The following is an 18227-nucleotide window of genomic DNA, read 5'->3' on the forward strand; positions in this document are numbered from 1 at the left end:
GAGGTAGCCTAGGATCATGAAGGCTAAAAACCTTGCTCAAGCCTGTACAACTAAGTGTCCTGAATCAAAGCCAATGTTATCACTTTCATATAAAGGTTAGCTGCTTTCCAAATTGCTTTTAATTATTAGCTCATAGGTTTTCCCACAATTCTTGGAAACAGGTGGGGCTTAATTTTATTTTAGATGTAGGCCCAGATGCAGAATGAAGCTTCTCATTTCAGGCTCCATAATCAAATCGATTAGAGATTACATGCTACACGTTAGACTCCTGGCTCATAGCTCTCTCCACTCTACCACTCCAGTAGCTCCAAGCATGAGAAAGACAGTCTCAAAATGGGATTCTACTGTCAGTCTCCACCTAGGTCTTTGAGTTCCAAGTCAGACCCCATGGTTCTGCTCTACCTAAATAACACCACTTCACTTTACTATGCTGAGCCATCTTTTAAATCGTAGCAAAAGCTTTTTATCATCAGCATTCTTCCTTTGTGGACCTCCCCCAGGTACTCTGGCATGCCACATTCTAGGTTCCCATCACTTTCACACTAATTATAACTTTTTACTAGTCTATCTCTACCATAAGCAGTGAGCCCCAAATTAAAGCTTCTTTGGGAGATAATTGGTGCTTAATAAAAACTGGTTTTCCTATTACGCACAGCATCAAACCATTTATGCTTAAGATACATCAGGGCTTAAACCATAAAATTTTCATGCCTTAAAGCTCACAACTGGGGGCAGGGCTAGTTGGAGGCTTAAATGTAAAGATGGGTACACGTCAAGTTACTGACTTTTAGGTAGGCTTCTCAGATCAATGTAGGACATCTCCAGCACCTACCCACCCACCTGGTTTGTTGAGCACCCCAAGGACATATACCCATAGGAATGTCATAGTTTGTACGTACTTGGCAGTTACAGGAATATACCTATGCCCCAAAGCTTCCTCGGCACCAGCCATTTGTTGGTTTCATTTTAATCTCAATACATGCTAACACACATTATAATGATTATATATTTACCAAAGTTTCAGATCATATTTAACAAAAAAGGTTACAAAGACATAACTATTTTCTTCCATTTTCTTAGCCAAAGACCCTCTTGAAAAATTCACTTAATTTGTACGGATAATTATACTACATAAGGCAAACAAAAGAGGCATGTGGCTATATTAACTCTTCCTAGACAACACTACCAACTGAATAACCAATACTCCAAAATTTACAGCTTATAACACAACTTTTATTAGAAAAGTTATACATAACATAGCATCAACTATTTTCAAGAACAATATTAAACCCGATAAGCAACAAAAACCAGACTAACAAAATGTGTAACAAGAAACTAATGAACTTTCTATAATCAAACATTCAATTATCTACAATGTCTTTTTACAAAGGGGGAAAAATCCAAGGTTTACAGGCACATCATATTGAAAATAAAGCTGCAATAGCAATTTACACAATTACCATTCTCAAGAAACTGAATCATTAAAACAGTAACTACGAGTTCACAAATTTAAAACATTTCACATAATTTTAAATTACTGGGTATACACTGAAGTCTGAGTTTCAAAAGTGATTTTTGTCCCACAAAAGTGCCAACACTTAAGCTAGAACTTTCAGTGTAATTTTTCCCTAAAAAGTTAAGACATGTTTTGATAATCATAACAGTCACATAATTTCTGGTGTTATCTGGTCTGTTAATAATAAAGCCTTTATTTGGATGTGTGTTTTTCTTCACTTAAATTATAGGAAACCGGATACAGGATTTCAGTTGCAAAGCTGTTAAAATAAAATTCCAAACACAAGAGTGTACAGCATTGGAAAAAGAGATCAGTACTAAAATTTATAATAAATATCAGAGAAGCCATTAGTTTTTACAGCGTTGTCTGCTTAAAGGTTAAGTCTACCAGATGTATAATTTCCCATCGGCTTGTCCTTTTAGTAGGCAGAGCAATTTCGATTTTCATGATCTGAATACTCAAACAAATATATCCAAACATCTTTTTAAAACTTTGATTTATAGTTCCTGGAAAGTTATAAAAGTTTTTTATAGTCATTCTACTCTAATAAGTCTATTTCTGCTCATTTTAGAGGCTCACTAAAACAACAGATTTCAGGACTGCAAGTTCATCACAAAGACTCAATGGAATGATTTACAAAACAGAACACTTTAAAGCAAATCAGTCCTATCTTTTTGTAGCTGAAGGGGACTGATCAGTCACGACATAATTTCACATACACCCTTGCTCCTTATTGAATTACACTTTAAAACGTGTTGTGTCTGTCAGGTACCATCCCTAAGTACAGTGGTTAATAAGACGATTGCCGGTGTTACTGATGTAAAGACATCTTTTCTTCCCTGTCAAAGACTCATACCATAGTTCTTAATTAAACAGTTGGGCATTTCCCCAGACAGGTTTTCCTTTTTGATACAGTAATGGAGAACTAAGATAAAAATCATGACTTTTGAATGCTACTTAACATTATTTCATGCACCAATATTGCACACATCTGTTGTGAACTGTTAAAATAATCTTCTGGATCCTTGGCGTGCTGCTTTCTCCATCAGAACACAGACACAACCCATATAAGCAGTTTCCCTTAAAGATGATGTTGATAAATTTAAAATACTGAAAAAAAAAAATGAAGGAAGAAAAAGGCAGAGACTTTGTACAGACAGACATCTAAATTTTGTTGAAGGGTTTTGTGTGCCCTACACACGGGGGCAATTTGTATGCACACTAGTGAAATAAACACTAGCCATAATGCTTCTAGCTCCTCAAATTATATGGAACCTTGGTCCAGGTGTTGCAATGATATCACTGTATGGTTCTTCCTGGGTCAGCTCGATAGCTTGCTGCTTTTTAAGAACCAAGAAGCTGTAGAACTTTGCTGCAGCTTGCTTTCTGTTTGTGTTTCGACATAACTCAAGTAAACTGATAGATTCAGCTCCAGTTTTTGCAAGAGCTCGCTGAAATAAAACAAAAAGAGAGGATGAATTAAAGTAACCTGCACAATAAAGCAGTAATTTAAAAAGGATGCCAATTTTGCTTACTGGCAAAAGTGCACCTTTTTGAACAGTATGTGAGTTATTCTCATGTTAAGAAGGTAAAGGACCAAAGCGTATTATGGTACCTTTAAAACCAAAAGAAGAAGTTCAAGAAACAAGTAAAGCTTTTCTGACATGTATTAAAATAACTCATTTCTTTGGACATCTAATATGATATAGCAGTAAAATGTAGCACTTAAAAGTCTTTATAAATTGAAAAAAGCTTTTAAGTCAACTGTCCTTTGGATATATCTTAGAGAACCTTGAGCAATGTGCCAAGTATCTCATAGATGCTTGAAATACCTTGTCTGTGTCTGGTTCATTAAGGCCCAGGGATAAGTGACATCTAATGCTACACAATATGACTCAACAAATTTAATGAGTGAACACATTAAATTTGCTTAACCAAATGTAGGAAGATGCAGACATACAAGAGTTTCATAAAATACCACCACAGTTCTGCTTTTCAGGATAACCATGGGAAAATATTCTCCTGGATGCCTTCCAGGCTTACTCCTAGCCTAACAATTTATATATTTAATTAAAATATTTTAAAATAATGTAGTTCCAGAAAAAGTCTGTCAAAGATATGTTTTCTGGTTACAGCATATAACTTTTTCTTTGAGGGAACAATGCCAAACGTCTTAGAGGAAGCAGTTTTCTCTAAGATTACACTGGCATACCTGAAGACCATGAAGCATCTGCTGAGTTCTCTTGTTCCATCTTCTTTCTTCTTGATCCTGATCACCCCCCGAAGCATCTTCATCCTGAATATAAAAGAAAAAGAAAAAAGCTGACAAAACTAAACTGCTCTGATGCAAAATTTTATACAATGACCTCAATGACCCAGAAATAAGGGAGAAAAAAGGAACTTGAACAGTTAAAACACTTAGGAAATCAGTCCTAAAGCACCTCTACTTTTTAAACAAGAAAAGTTATTCAAGCCTTTACTCAGACTATTTTACCCACCTTGGTCTAATGAAAAGAAAAACAAAACCCAGACAAATGGAAAATGATTAGTTATCGGAGTTCCAAGGCAAAGACAGAGAATAGATTATTCCAGTGGCAGATGGTAATACAGTAAGAACTAACCATTGCCCACAAGATAATAAAAGCAGCTATAAGCAATTTAGAAACCAAGCAAGAAATCAGTGTAAGACAGCCCAGGTTTTTCAAAAGCTCACAAGGGAGCCAATAAGTTATGGCACAGCATAAAATTTGATGTTCTTAATGATGATCTATACCACTAAGAATCTGGTTAAATCTTGCTCATATTTGAACATTTTTCATCACTCTGAGGGTCAACATCAATTAATTTAGCTCTGATATGGGAGGTAAAAGAGAGCTAGTTGAAGACTTTTGCTAAATCTGAAGTGGGAATTTAATCAGATATTTCTTTTATGATTTCCTTACCTCCTCCTCTTCATCATCTTCTTTCTCCTTCTCTTTTTCCTTCTCTTTTTCTGGCAGAAGTTCTAACTCTGGTATTAGCTGACAGATATTTGGAGGTTCTTCTGGGGGAAGCTCTACAGGTGGTATTTCCATCTGCTCTACCTGCTGCGGCTTAAAGCAATAAAAATAATACAATTTAAGATGAATGTTTTTAGGGTAGCTTCTTTTAAATTGTAAATACATAGCTGCTGAAGTTTTCTAGATGGAAAAAAAATCAAAATTGATCATAGTACGTATATTGTTCTTTTTCTTTTACTGTAAAGCTCCCAACATTAATGTAGCTTACAAAAGAAGTTAACTATTATCTTATTATTTTAAAACATAAGTGTTTCATTTTATACTTCCTTTTTAGGAGTCAAATACTTAAAGTATTTGTCTATGTGAGAAATTTGCAAATAACAAGAAAAACTATAAGCAGTAAAACAAAAGCAAAAACTTTATCTAATACCATTTTAGAGAAAAAGACAAAAAAAAGCCATTGGCTCCATGGCAAAATAAAAACGTGAATAAACCCAGTCAACTATTACTGCATAAAATTGCCTTAAGGTTATTACAATGTAACTTAAAATCATAAGCTTTAACTCTTAGTAAGAGTCATGGAGCTCTTTTGGCAGCAAATAGGGATGAGGAAACTACTTTTCTGAATCTCTTTCCTCTCAGGCTTAATATAAACAGTTCAGAATATTAAAAAACAGTCCTTAAGCCAAAGAATTACCAGAAGAAGAACAGTATTAGAGTCACCTACACCTGGTTCCCATTCCCATTCCTGAGTTCATATAGAAAAATGCTCTTACTGACAACTCCTTACCACCAGAGGGCACAGAGAACTAGTTCTGAAAACTGTCAGAGTATTCTACTGTCAATACCTCTTGATGGCAGCTGCACCAGGAGCATAAGGTTACCAAAAAGCCTTCTTGTGCTCAAATTTACTTATTGTATAGACCTGAGATTGGGAAGCCCTAAACCAGACCCAACTACTTCCTCTATACTTAGTTTTCCTATCCTAGCTAAACTTAATTGTAGACAAAGTCTGAATGAAGAAGCCAGATAGTGCTTTACTTTTTTTCAGCTATTTGACAAGAATATTCTGATTACTTAATAAGATAATCTTAAACTGCCTTGCTAGCTAAACTTAATTGTAGACAAAGTCTGAATGAAGAAGCCAGATAGTGCTTTACTTTTTTCAGCTATTTGACAAGAATATTCTGATTACTTAATAAGATAATCTTAAACTGCCTTGTATTACAGATATGCAGGAATGTTTGCTAAAGAATAAACCAGAAAGATCAGAGTCAAGGATTCCATATTAGCCAAGGATGCCTACTTTGGATGACTCTGAAGCAGGACTATTCAAACAAAGTTAGACGGACTCTGTGGACTCCCCGAACACTTTATCTTACTCAGAAGAGATTGTATTCCTATCCTCAGTTGCCATTCTTCCTCTGGACTCATTCTTTGCCATTTTCTGCTTAAACCAGAATACTTCAAAAGAACTCCCTAAACGCCACTTGTTACTGTCTTTATGAATATCTTCAAATATCCTGATGGGTACACGTGTTTACTTACAGGCATTACAGGCTCTGGGTCAATTTGTCCAGCTTTTCGCTTAACTCCCTGAGGTGGTGGTGGGGGCATGGCTGACTCATCCAAGTTTGTCCTGCTGGTCTCCATCACTGACTCCTGGAGGCGGCTTGGCTCTTCCAAAATGGGTTCATCTGTAATTGGTCATATGAAGAGACTCAGGTCATGCAGTTTTAAACAATATTTTAGAACTGTTTACTTTTAAAACTAGTAAACTAAGACACAGGCACTTTCTCTAATGAAGAAGGCCAGATAAAATTTTATCTTCACAAAGATTACTCAATTTATAACAATTTGTAAAAGGGGGTGGGGGGGGGAGGGGAAAGGTATGAAAAGGAAAAATTCCACACCTAGTCCAATGCAGGACAATTCTTTAGCAGACTATCAATCCAGCCAGTCCTGAACCTTAAACCTTTCAGAAGAAAGCTTCTTACCTAATAAGGTAATCAGATCCAATCCATTTTGCTATCTAAAAATTTGTTATATACCCTTTCACTCCTGATATCTTTTACTTCGGCAATATAAAGGCAAATTTGAGGCCAAACACTCATTTAAACTTCATCAGGGGACTATTCCAATAAAACAGACCGATAACATCACGCTGCTGATTTTGCTGTTGCTGCTCCTCTCTAGGAACCTCTGGATTTTCAAATTCTTTGAGAAACTCATCCAAATTATCTGCCTCTCCTCCTTTCCTCCTTTTTCTAAGGTCTTCCGGGACAAGCGGTGTAAGACAGCGTGTAAAGAGCTAAGAAAAAAAAATTTTAATTTCAATTATCAAATAAATCACATTAACCGAAAACCTACCATTGACATTTCTATTTTCCCTAAATATGTTCCAATAAATAAACTTGCAATCAAAGTATATATTATGTAGCATGACTTTTATCATATTCACTTTATTCCATCTTACAATGATTTTAAACATGGGATTTCAAATTATAACTGTAGAAATATTAGATTAGTTGAAAGTAAAGAAATAAAATTTTTATCCATTGTCTCACAATTCTAAGGTCTTAAATTTGTCGGCAGTTTATTTCCACGTTCATAATTGTAAAACTCAACCTAACTGGTATTGTATCATATAAACTAGCTTTACATTTCTCAATTAATATTACATGGTAATTTTATTAACTATCATTTAAAATATTTTTAATGGCAACATAACATTCCACTGAAAGAGTACATACATATGTGTGTGCCCGTATCTCTCTCTCATACTTGAACCATTCCTCTACTTTTTAGTATTTTAGATTTTTCTTTTTCTAAACTGTAGACAACAACGTAATCAATATCTTCACAGAAGTGGCTTTTTCCATATTTTGAATTACTTCCTTAGGAAAAATTTCTAATGAGACTACTACTGAGACAAATATTTTAAGGACGTCCTTCAAAATGATTATATGCCGACATGAATATTCATAACCAATAAAAATAAATATATAAATAAAAAGATTATATGACAGTGCTTCCAATAAAGAGCATTTTCATCAGAGCCTTGCTGCTTCGGAACAATTTAAATTAAGAATATAGCAAAATATTTAGTAAAATTGGTTCTATGCATGTTTCAACTTTAGACAGCATAGCCTAACAGCACTGCCTCACTCTTCAAATGCCTCTGAACTTTATTTTGGAACAGTCTGGAATCAATGTAAACAGAAAAGAGCCTATCAGTGAAAATAAATTCTCACAAAGCCAGAATTCTTTATTATGAGAAAAGTAGAACTACCCCATGTTTTACTCAAAACATCTAAAGAATGAAGATTTGAAGCACAGTACACACTAAGGTAAAATACTAATAGTTTATATTATAGGAAGTTGATGAGAAAGAACTACTAATAAAAATGTCAGTGGTTTTTTAATATAGGAAAAATTCATTCTACATCTTTGAAAAAATGTAGAGGTTACTTATTACTGTATTTCAGATGAGAATACCATGATTAAAGGGAGAAAAAAGAGAAGGTGACATGTAATTGAAAAATACTTGATCAAAGATGATTCGAACAAAGGTTTGAGAAGTTTATTTTTTTTTTAATGGTCAAAATGTATATAAAATAAAAAAAAATTCTGCAAACTACTATTACCTTCAGTAGTCTATTGTTCCACAAAGGCTGAGCAGGTAAAGAAAAGAGTTTTTCCACTCCTCCTGTCTCTTTCCACATCATCAATTTCTTGGTGGGTGGTGCCAGATCCAAAGTAGTAACAATATCAGAATAATCACTAAGTTGGGCTCTAATAGTCTTGCTATCCAACTCTTTGACACTGTCGACAATTAGCTTCCTCTTTCTCTTGGCTTTTGTTTCTTTGACTGGAATAATAAGAGAAAATACGGTCATTTTCCTGAGAGGCCAACATAAAATATACAGCTAATAGACCTGGCCTGACTGTATCCCCCTGCTTTCTACACATAGACCCTAGTAGAAAAGTTAAACATCGCGAGGGCAGAATGTCTTAACTGATGTTTTCCAAGCTGCATTTAGAATAGAGGCTGGCCCACAATAGGTGTTCAATAAAAATGTTCTGAATAAATGAATAAGTATAGATTTTTAGCACAAAATGAGTAAAATAATACATTTTAGCCCATGTAGCTTTATACTGTGAACAGTGAACATATCACAGCATTCAGAGTTGAGCTAAGTCCTGGGTTCTGACATCTTGCAGACATGTGACCATGAAGAAAAGTTAAGATTACCTTGCTTAAATCTTCATTTTCTCATTTGAAATAGGGCCAGCCACTTACAGGGGTTTGTAAAATACTCAGTAATACTCAACGTCTGGTATAGATTGAGTCTTCCATAAATGACTGCAAATACTGTTATTTTTATTGGAAAAGTTACAATTCATATATTGCAGCTGTACAACTTCTTGATAAAGTGAAACAGCCCAAGCCCAATCGGATGAGCCTGGAACTCCACCCTGCACACTTTTTCTACATTCATTTCTCATCCTTACAACCTTGTAAAGTAGATAACATTATATGGGAATAAATAAATTCCTGTTAGATGTTAGACCCCATAGGTTTTTATAGATAAAACATCTATGAGGTTCAAATTTAAAAAATACAAAAAGATGTTATATAGCGATAGTCTCGCCAAACCCTGTCCTCCAGTAACTGATATTGAGGTTCCCGTTATTACAATGGCCTATAAAGCCTGACTATCTCATTTTATACAATGGAGTATACCTTATCCCTTCCACTTCTTTTATATTTCTCTGTAATATTTATCACTTTCTAATACAATACATATTTTAGTTAATTAATCACGTTTCCCTACTTAGTATTTAGAGTTGAGAACTCTAATTAGTATTAGAGTTCCATGAGAATAAAGACTTGTTCAGTGTTATACCTTTAGTTCCTCAACAGAACCAGGTTCACAGTAAGCACTCTTTAGAGACCAGAAGCCCAAGTTACAATTTTTGGTGATCAGATTATTCTCAGTAGGAAACCTAGAGTTACTTTATTCTATTTAAAAGTAAAAACTATGTCTTGAATTACGTTGCAATTGATTGCAAGTATTCTACCCCATAAACTGTCTAGAAATCTTAAAGTTTCACAAACCAATTACACACCCCAAATTGCCTCTTTTACTCAGAAGCAGTCCCCCAATTAATGTTTTGCGATGTTTCTTAATAAGCACTAGAAGATTACTGATTTCTAAATCTTTGATATTTCTAGTTTTTTTCCAAAAAAAAGTTAAAAAAATGTATTTTCAAGTTTTTCCAGACTGCAACCCAACTGTACAGAATCTAGCACTTTGAAAGATAACTCATTAGTCAATCTTGTACTTTACTATAAAATGCACTGCAATATTTTTTAATTGTTACATTTATAAGCTGCTAACATTTTGGAAACTACAAAAGCCTAAGACACACATCAGCAGAAAATTTGTTCTATACTTTTATATTGCACAGCAACTTGTACAGCTATTCTACAAAATACTCAAAATTATAACTGAACAGAATAAAGACTCTATGACAGATGACTATGGCAATGGAGAAAGCAGCTTAGTTATCTAAAACAGCAAAACTAGAAGTAGGACCTCATGTACTATGTTGTATAAATCTAAAGGTTTATTTGCTCACCAGTTATATCAATAGGTTCCAAAGCAAATGCTTCTTCCTCATTAGGAACAAGTGTTGTTTGATCAGTCATAGTTGGCATTGGTTCAACAGGATCCACCGAATCAGGACTATCAGGCCCACCCACTATAAAAACAAATATGATCACATAAGGCTTGGGTATATCATATATAGCCTACCAAAAAAAAAACCTGAAAGAAATCCCACTGGTACTAAGAAAAAACACTTTTCTAGGTATGAGAAGCCCCTCTAGAGTTGAACCTAATTGGCCAAAAAAGAGGTTAAATACATAAGAAAATCAAAACTAATAATCAATCACAAGCAGTGAATTTAAGGATACTTCATTAAAAGCCAGCACTTTAGAGTGTAGTTTTATGTGAAGTATTTGGACAGCACACAGCCGTCCCCAGGATCACTGAGCATGAAGTGCTTACTTGACACGTTGTCTTCCTCATCCATATCGTCATGTGCAGGCTGCTCCGGCAGCATCACCCCTGTCTCAGAGAGTGCAGGGGGATCATCAAAGATACCGCCATCATTATTACTAATAAGTTTGTCATCTGAAACAGGGAATGTAATTTAGTTATAATTTGACAAAGAAATGCTAAAAGAACAAAGCCAATCTCTAAAATTATGTTAAAATGAATTAAATTTAAATTCTGTATTCAATGTGCATCTGTTTCTCTTTAGGGTAGTTGACAAAAGTATAAAATAGCATATGAAAAAATTTCTCATTAATCATTTTCTAGTTCATATATCTATTTTAAAAATACATTTACTTAACATAAATATCAAATACAAATATAGCAGTTTTAAGAACAAAACCTAGAATTCTGAGACAAGCATCTTTTTAAAAAATAGGCTTTGTTATAACTTTTAGGCTCGATTTACAGAGAAATTTCATTGAACCGAATGATCACAGTTCACACATGACACATCTAGATAGCTGCTCAAGCAGCTGTTCCAAAACCTCACAAGTGAATAAAGAAATTATGTTAGAATACCACCCTGTTGTGACCTACCTAATATTCCACCATCATTCCCTTCTCCAAAATTATCATCTTTATATTGGTCTTCATATTCTAAATGATTAATTTTCTCATTCAGATTGCTGGTGCTCTGTTCAGGCTCTAATAGGAGGTTAGAAGCACTAGTGCTCACTAACATGTCGTCATCCTCAAAAGCACTGCCTTCTCTCATTATCTCACGATCATCCATTCCAAAGTCACCTAAACAAATTTTAGTAAGTCATTAGTTGAAAAAGATTAGAAATACCAGTGCAACAAAAGATAACAGCTAACCATTTATTACAGTTATGTCACATTTGCTAAAGTCTTATCTATCTTCGACTATTAAAACATCTAGCTTGAACTTTAAATCTTTAGCATCTACATTTTATAGACTAATTACTAATTATACACAGTTATAATCCTGGTTTGCAACTAGGACATTCATACTTAGATAAAGTCTTATCTATCTTCGACTATTAAAACATCTAGCTTGAACTTTAAATCTTTAGCATCTACATTTTATAAACTAATTACTAATTATACACAGTTATAATCCTGGTTTGCAACTAGGACATTCATACTTAGATCCAATTTTAGGTCATCTTAAATATGTTAGGTAAACCTAAACATCTATACAATGGTAATTCAAAAAGTTCATGGAAAAATTCATATTATCTTTTAATTATATTTTTCCATGAACTTTCTGAAGTACCCACATATACTTAGATTAAATTAATATTCACAGACTTAAACTTTTTTGTTATAATGCATTTTCATCAAGAAAAGAATCTGGCTCTCTACCAGTTTTGGATAGTAGGTATAATAATGCAACCAACTGTTCCAAAATGATTAGTTTAAAAGTATGCATTACTTCAATGCTGGGAATTCTCACACAAATCAATATATATGTGCTATCACTGCATACAGGGAGCAGAACAGGCAGAGAATGAACTCCTAAGTTTGGTGCATAAATGCAAGGCTAAATCTTTTCTTGATGAAAATGAACTGAATGAAATTTTGTCTTTCTGTCAACATGAATGTAACATAAGTCTGGTTTTCTTTTTGAAACTGCTAGAAGTGCCACAACATAATTATAACTTTATAGATATATTGGCTAGCAATTTGCTTCTCTTACCAAAATCATTTTCTTGTAGGATACTGATGTTTCCAACTTCTTCTCTCATGGTTATCTCTTCCACTCTACTCTGGTTCAGGCTGAACTGCTGGGCCACATCAATGTCACTTTAAAAGAAATTCAAATACATTTTAGTCTTAAGTTTCACTGTAACGTATTTATAAAAGGAAAAAAAAAAAAAAAAAAAACAGTTGTCTCTATAAAAAAAATCCCATACATACAACCTAACAAATTTTAGAAGCCTTAATACTAAATAAATTCTAATACAATCCAAGAATGTGAATGATTTGGAATTTAATTTGTATTTAAATTTTAAAACTGTCAATGACCAGCAAGTAAAATATAATGCTGAAATCACTACCTAAGGCAATATGATATACGGGGGAAAAAATAGAAATGATGAGTTAGATAGGCATGCAACTCACAGGCTGTGTAAACTCTGAAGTTACCTGGCTTTTCTGAGACTCAGTTTCTTTAACAAAGAAGAATTAACCTCTCATACAGTTTAAAAATATTAAATAAAAAATATAAAACATGTCACATTAAACACCAATATGGCCAAATCAAGAAAGCAAATACTTCAGAACAAATGACCAAGTTTGTTCAGCAAATAAATAACACGGGAAAAAAAAAATATATAAGAGAGATATTTTAGATTCTTAAAGAGACTTATGGGACATATCAACCAAATGCAGTCTGTAGTCACTGTGCAGCCCCAACTCAAACTAACTTTAGAGGGCGGGGGGGGGGGTGCTATGTGTCAACTGGGAACATTTAAATGCTGATATTGTAGTAAGATATACTAGACAGTATATTAAGAAATTACTGGTAATCTTTTTAAAGGTGTGATGTTATAGATAAATGTTTTTAGAATGCCTTACCTCTAGACACAAACACTAAAGTATTTACAGATAAAATAAAATTATCTGTTATTTAATTTAAAATAATCCAGTGGGGGTTGGGAGGTGAGCTGGGGAAATACAGATGAAATAAAACTGGCTATACTGATAATTAAAGAAGCTGAATAACTGATACATGGGGTTCATAACACTAATCTCTCTATTTTTAGCTATGTTTAAAAATTTCCATAATAAAATTTTTTTAAATAAAATGATACATATAAGGAGAGAAAAAAAGTAAAACAGCTAGATAGTGCCTACCACTACTTAACACACTACCAAAATAGGTCATAAATATACTCTCATTAGGAGTCATAGATCATTTCAAAAAGCAGAGAAATCTGCCATAAAATAGGTTTCCATAGAAGGTTCAAGCAGACAACTAAGGACTGTGATGAATACAGAATGTAAAAAATCATACCTCAAGAAACTTGGAAACTTGGTGCCTTAAGGAACTGTTAAAGAAAATTCAGGAGAACATAGTGGGACAGTATAAGGGGGACAGTGAGGGAAAGGTAAAAAGGAGGTGTGATCAGGGAGTGAAAAAGGAAACTGCCAGTCCCATATGGTAATGTGCCATGCTAATTCTTTGCTGCTATTCCCTAGGGTTCTGGTGACCCTTAATACCACCCACTCCTGAGCCTCTAGATGGTTATCTTAGAGGCAATTAAACCAGGCGCAAATGTGTGTGTTTTAATAAAGTAAGCTTATGTGAAATTGTCTGGGGGAAAAAACTACCCCTGGAGCAAGGTGAATTTCATCCCTAGGCCCTTCTTTTCTCCCCCTAAAAAAATAAAATGAAATAAAACAACATAAAAGGCCCTAACTCAAAAAAAAAAAAAGAGGACTTCTTGGTTGTCAATTGTGCTACTCAATTACTTAAAAAGCTACAATCACATTCCCCATCGTGGTACAATAGTTGGATTTTATGGACTTAAGAAGAAGGAAACAACATACTATAGTACTCTGCTATAACAGCCATCTATTTATAACTTTCTCCTGCTAAAGATGTATAACAATGACCCTTTCTTGCTCTTCATAGAAAATTATCTTTAACATATACCTCTGAAAAAATATCATGATGCAACAGTTCAAGTTTACTGGTATCATTATGTAAAATACACACCTAGATAACTGTTCAGTTTACACAAACTTTGGCCTAAGTACATGAGAATTCTCATATCTTAGCTGTGTTAAAGCTGACATCCACACAATTTTCTTTCAGATAAAACATTTTCTAGATTATATGTTTCATATTTATATACTATCCTAAATGAAAGCATATGCATTTTTAGCTAAATGTTAACACAATGTCAAAGCATTCCAAGAAAACTATACATTTGGAAGCCAATAATATGCTTTTTGTAGACAAAGCCAATTTAAAAAAAAAAAGAGAGAGAGAGAGAGAGAGAACACATACTCTAAGTCAGGCAGTGGCTGATCAAAGTCATGAAGAGAGAGAGAGAGAGAGAGAGAGAGAGAGAGAACACATACTCTAAGTCAGGCAGTGGCTGATCAAAGTCATGAAATTCTTCAGGTAAAGTAATGGCATTATAGGCTGCTTCCCGATTTTCCTCAGGCAGGTCAACAACACCTAGAAAAGAAATGCTAAGCTTGAAGACCTAACTAGATCACAGATTATCTAGGGGACCAAAGGGAAGTAAAATAAGTATAGTTTCCTAAGGTTATATTCTAGAAAGGTTGATATAACATATGCAAAGTACTGTGAAGCACAGCATTTCTGTATTTCTATGATCATAAGCAGTACTACTTGCTTTACAAAAAAAAAGTCAAAGCACTATGCATTAAGCCAATAAATCTTTAAAAGAACATATCAACAAATAAATATTAATAATATCAGCAAATAAATATTAATAACAGTTTTCTAATTAAGCATGAAATTAATTAGGGGGAAAAAGAATGACTGTAAAAGACGTACCCTAAATGTTAAAAGGAGTTGGTTATTTTAGGGAGAATGGGATTACACAATTTTAATTTTCTTTGTATTTTATCCTATATTTTTTCAAGTTGTCTATAACAAATATACATTACTTAAAAAGAAAGACACAAACAAAAAACATGTTATTTAAACAAAATACACTTTGTAGCCACATCAGAAATCATTCAAGTGTCACAGCTTTTGCCCAAATACTCTATTCTTAAATAAAAATCTTAGATCTCAAACATTTTACTGTTTATATATTAAAATACACTGAAGTACTGGAATATAACCTCAGTAGAAACTATATCATATAAAGTATCTCTCCTATATGTTCGGATTATTTTAATTAGAATAAAATTTCATCAGTGCTTTAAAAAATTACAGAAGTATATGAGTTCAAATACCCTAGTAGTTGTCTAGTCAGATGAAAGCTGGTTGGTAGTGTACAGTTTCAGAACCAATCATTATCTAAAACAAAACAACAATAACAAAAACCTACAAAAAACATTCAATGAAGCCTTAACAATGAAAAGTAAATTTAAGAGTACACTACGATTATTCAGGAGAAAAAAATATATATAATTCTGAGATTGCCTTTTCTAAGCTATATTTAAAAAAAAATCATATAACAGTTTTCAACATTTCAACCTCTGATGACTCAGTTCTAAGCTGCTAAAAAAGGGTTAGAAGAAAAAGGCAGCTCCATGGGCTGGCCCGGTGGTGCACTGCTACAGTGCGCCGCTTGGGAGTGGGGCGGCGCTCCCGCCGAGGGTTCGGATCCCACATACAGACCGGTTCCCGCTCACTGGCTGAGCAAGGTGCGAGCACAACACCTAGGGTTTAGGGTTGTGATCCCGTTGCCAGTCCCGGTCCGGGCGCGACACTGAGGGTTGCGATCCGTTGCCGGACACGAAAAAAGACAAAAAAAAAAAAAAAGAAAAAGGCAGCTCCAAAGGGAGAATAAGGGGATAATTTCCATTACTTCATAGGTGGAACAGAGGCAAGTAAAGTGGGTTTCTTCCCTTGAACCTCTGCCTCCCCAAGCCTTGCCCTATCTTTGAAGGGTTTCTTGAATTGCAATTAAAATAAGACAAAACATGCTGATCTAGACTATATGCTTTAGCAGCTCTCCACACAAAACACGGGAAACTCCAAAGTGGAGGGGGTGAGGAGGAGTTCAACAATACCTGGCCGAAAAGCCATCTTTATCTTAATGAATGCTTCATTACAGTCTGCGAGTAGATATTTGGCTTTCCTGTGATAGATTCGAACTACTCCCAGTAAGAGGTGCCCTGACGTTCGCAATGCCATCTTCACCTACAAATAAAACGTTAATATTAATCTTATTTGTAAAGTTATTTTCAGTTTTAGAGATACTTCAAAGCTTGCATTTGAGCCACTTATAGGAAGTTTTACCTGACCTCTTTATACCTTTTATCGTCTACTTTAAAGTTAGCTCATTATCACCTACATTTTATTTCTTAATGTTTTTAACTGTAAGTTTCCTGAGTACCCCTAGAAGACAGACTTGGCAGTAATTCATGAATTAATATAAATGTGAAGGTAGCTATGAAGCAGGAACCAAACCATTCCATGGATTACATCATAAGCACACAAAGGAGCACATGACACTTTTGGTTGCTGATCCAGAGCTACTACTCTTTGTTGGCTAACTGAATTCTGATTTTGTTTCAGAAGCAAATGTCCCCAGCTTTGAATAAGTATTTCATTCCTCTCTGCTAATGCTTGTTCTTCAGTGGGTATGTAACAGTTCAGCCAATTAAGAAATAAGTGTAAAGTATGCCAGAGAGTTTCTGAGAATGAATTTCCCAATAAAAGAAGAATGCCTCTCTCTTCCTTCCCTCTCTCCTGCTTTGTTGAGTAGGCAGGGCTTAGAGCTGCTCGCAGTCACCCTTTAACCAAGATGCTGTAAGTATGAGGACAAGAAGCCCGCACCTCTCGCCATATACCAAAAATCAACTCAAAATGGATTAAAGACTTAAGTAAAAGACCTGAAACTGTAAAACTGTAAAACTACTAAGGGAAAATGTAGGGGAAACACTTCAGGAACTCAGACTGGGCACAGACTTTATGAACAAGAGCCCCAAAACACAAGAATCAAAAGAAAAATAAACAAATGGGACTACATCAAACTAAAAAGTTTCTGCACAACAAAGCAAACAATCAACAGGATGAAATGACAACCTATGGAGTGGGAGAAAATATCTGCAAACTATACATCCGACAAGGGATTAATATGCAGAATTTACAAGGAACTCAAGTAATTACAAAGTAAAAAAACACATAACCCAATTCAGAAAATGGGCAAAGGGGCCAAATAGACATTTCTCAAAGGGAGACATACCAATAGCCAACAGGTACATGAAAAAATGCTCCACATAACTAGTCATCAGGGAATGCAAATTAAAACTACATTGAGATATTATCTCACCCCAGTTAGACTGGCTATAATCAAAAAGATGGAGAATAACACATGCTGGTGAGGAGAGAAGGGAACACTCCTACACTGTTGGTGGGACTGCAAATTAGTACAGACACTATGGCAATAGTATGGAGGTTTCTCAAACAATAACGGAGAGATCTACCATATAATCCAGCAATCCCACTTCTAGGTATATACTCAAAGGAATGGAAATCATCATGTCAAAGGGATACCTGCATTGCCATATTCACTGCAGCGCTATTTACAACAGCCAAGATATGGAACCAACTTAAATGTCCATCAACAGATGACTGGATAAGGAAACTGTGGTATATATATACCATGGAATACTCTGCCATAAAAAAGAATGAAATTCTGCCATTCGCAGAAACATGGGTGAGCTTGGAGAAAATTATGTTGAGTGAAATAAGCCAGACAGAGGGAAAAATAACACAGGTGCTCACTCATAAGAGGGAACTAAGAGAGAAAGACAGACAGACAGACAGACCACAGTGGTGTGTTGGACTTGGAGAGGGAGAGAGCCTATCTAGGGCTGCAGAGTGGGGTGGGAGAGTGGAGAGGGGAGAGGGGAGAAAGGGGAGGGGAGAGAGGGGAGAAAGGGGAGGGGAGAGAGGGGAGA

At 34.8% G+C, this 18227-nt stretch overlaps 1 protein-coding gene across 1 annotated transcript in view; it reads right to left on the minus strand.

Moving 5' to 3' along the window:
• Positions 1-1211: 1211 nt before the first annotated feature.
• RAD21 (RAD21 homolog (S. pombe)) overlaps positions 1212-18227 on the minus strand; it is a 27054-nt gene continuing 10038 nt past the window's right edge. Inside the window, exons 3-14 of the mRNA XM_008563170.1 lie at positions 16332-16461; positions 14697-14796; positions 12304-12410; positions 11181-11387; positions 10593-10718; positions 10162-10284; positions 8163-8386; positions 6667-6826; positions 6064-6212; positions 4459-4608; positions 3729-3812; positions 1212-2967 (exon numbers count right to left, since the gene is read on the minus strand). Of these exons, the coding sequence (XP_008561392.1) occupies positions 2776-2967; positions 3729-3812; positions 4459-4608; positions 6064-6212; positions 6667-6826; positions 8163-8386; positions 10162-10284; positions 10593-10718; positions 11181-11387; positions 12304-12410; positions 14697-14796; positions 16332-16461 (1752 nt within the window). The 3' untranslated portion in view covers positions 1212-2775. The remainder of the gene's footprint in view (positions 2968-3728; positions 3813-4458; positions 4609-6063; positions 6213-6666; positions 6827-8162; positions 8387-10161; positions 10285-10592; positions 10719-11180; positions 11388-12303; positions 12411-14696; positions 14797-16331; positions 16462-18227) is intronic.

The sequence above is a fragment of the Galeopterus variegatus genome, unplaced genomic scaffold, assembly GCF_000696425.1.
Source record: "Galeopterus variegatus unplaced genomic scaffold, G_variegatus-3.0.2 Scaffold12748, whole genome shotgun sequence".
NCBI lineage: Eukaryota > Metazoa > Chordata > Mammalia > Dermoptera > Cynocephalidae > Galeopterus > Galeopterus variegatus.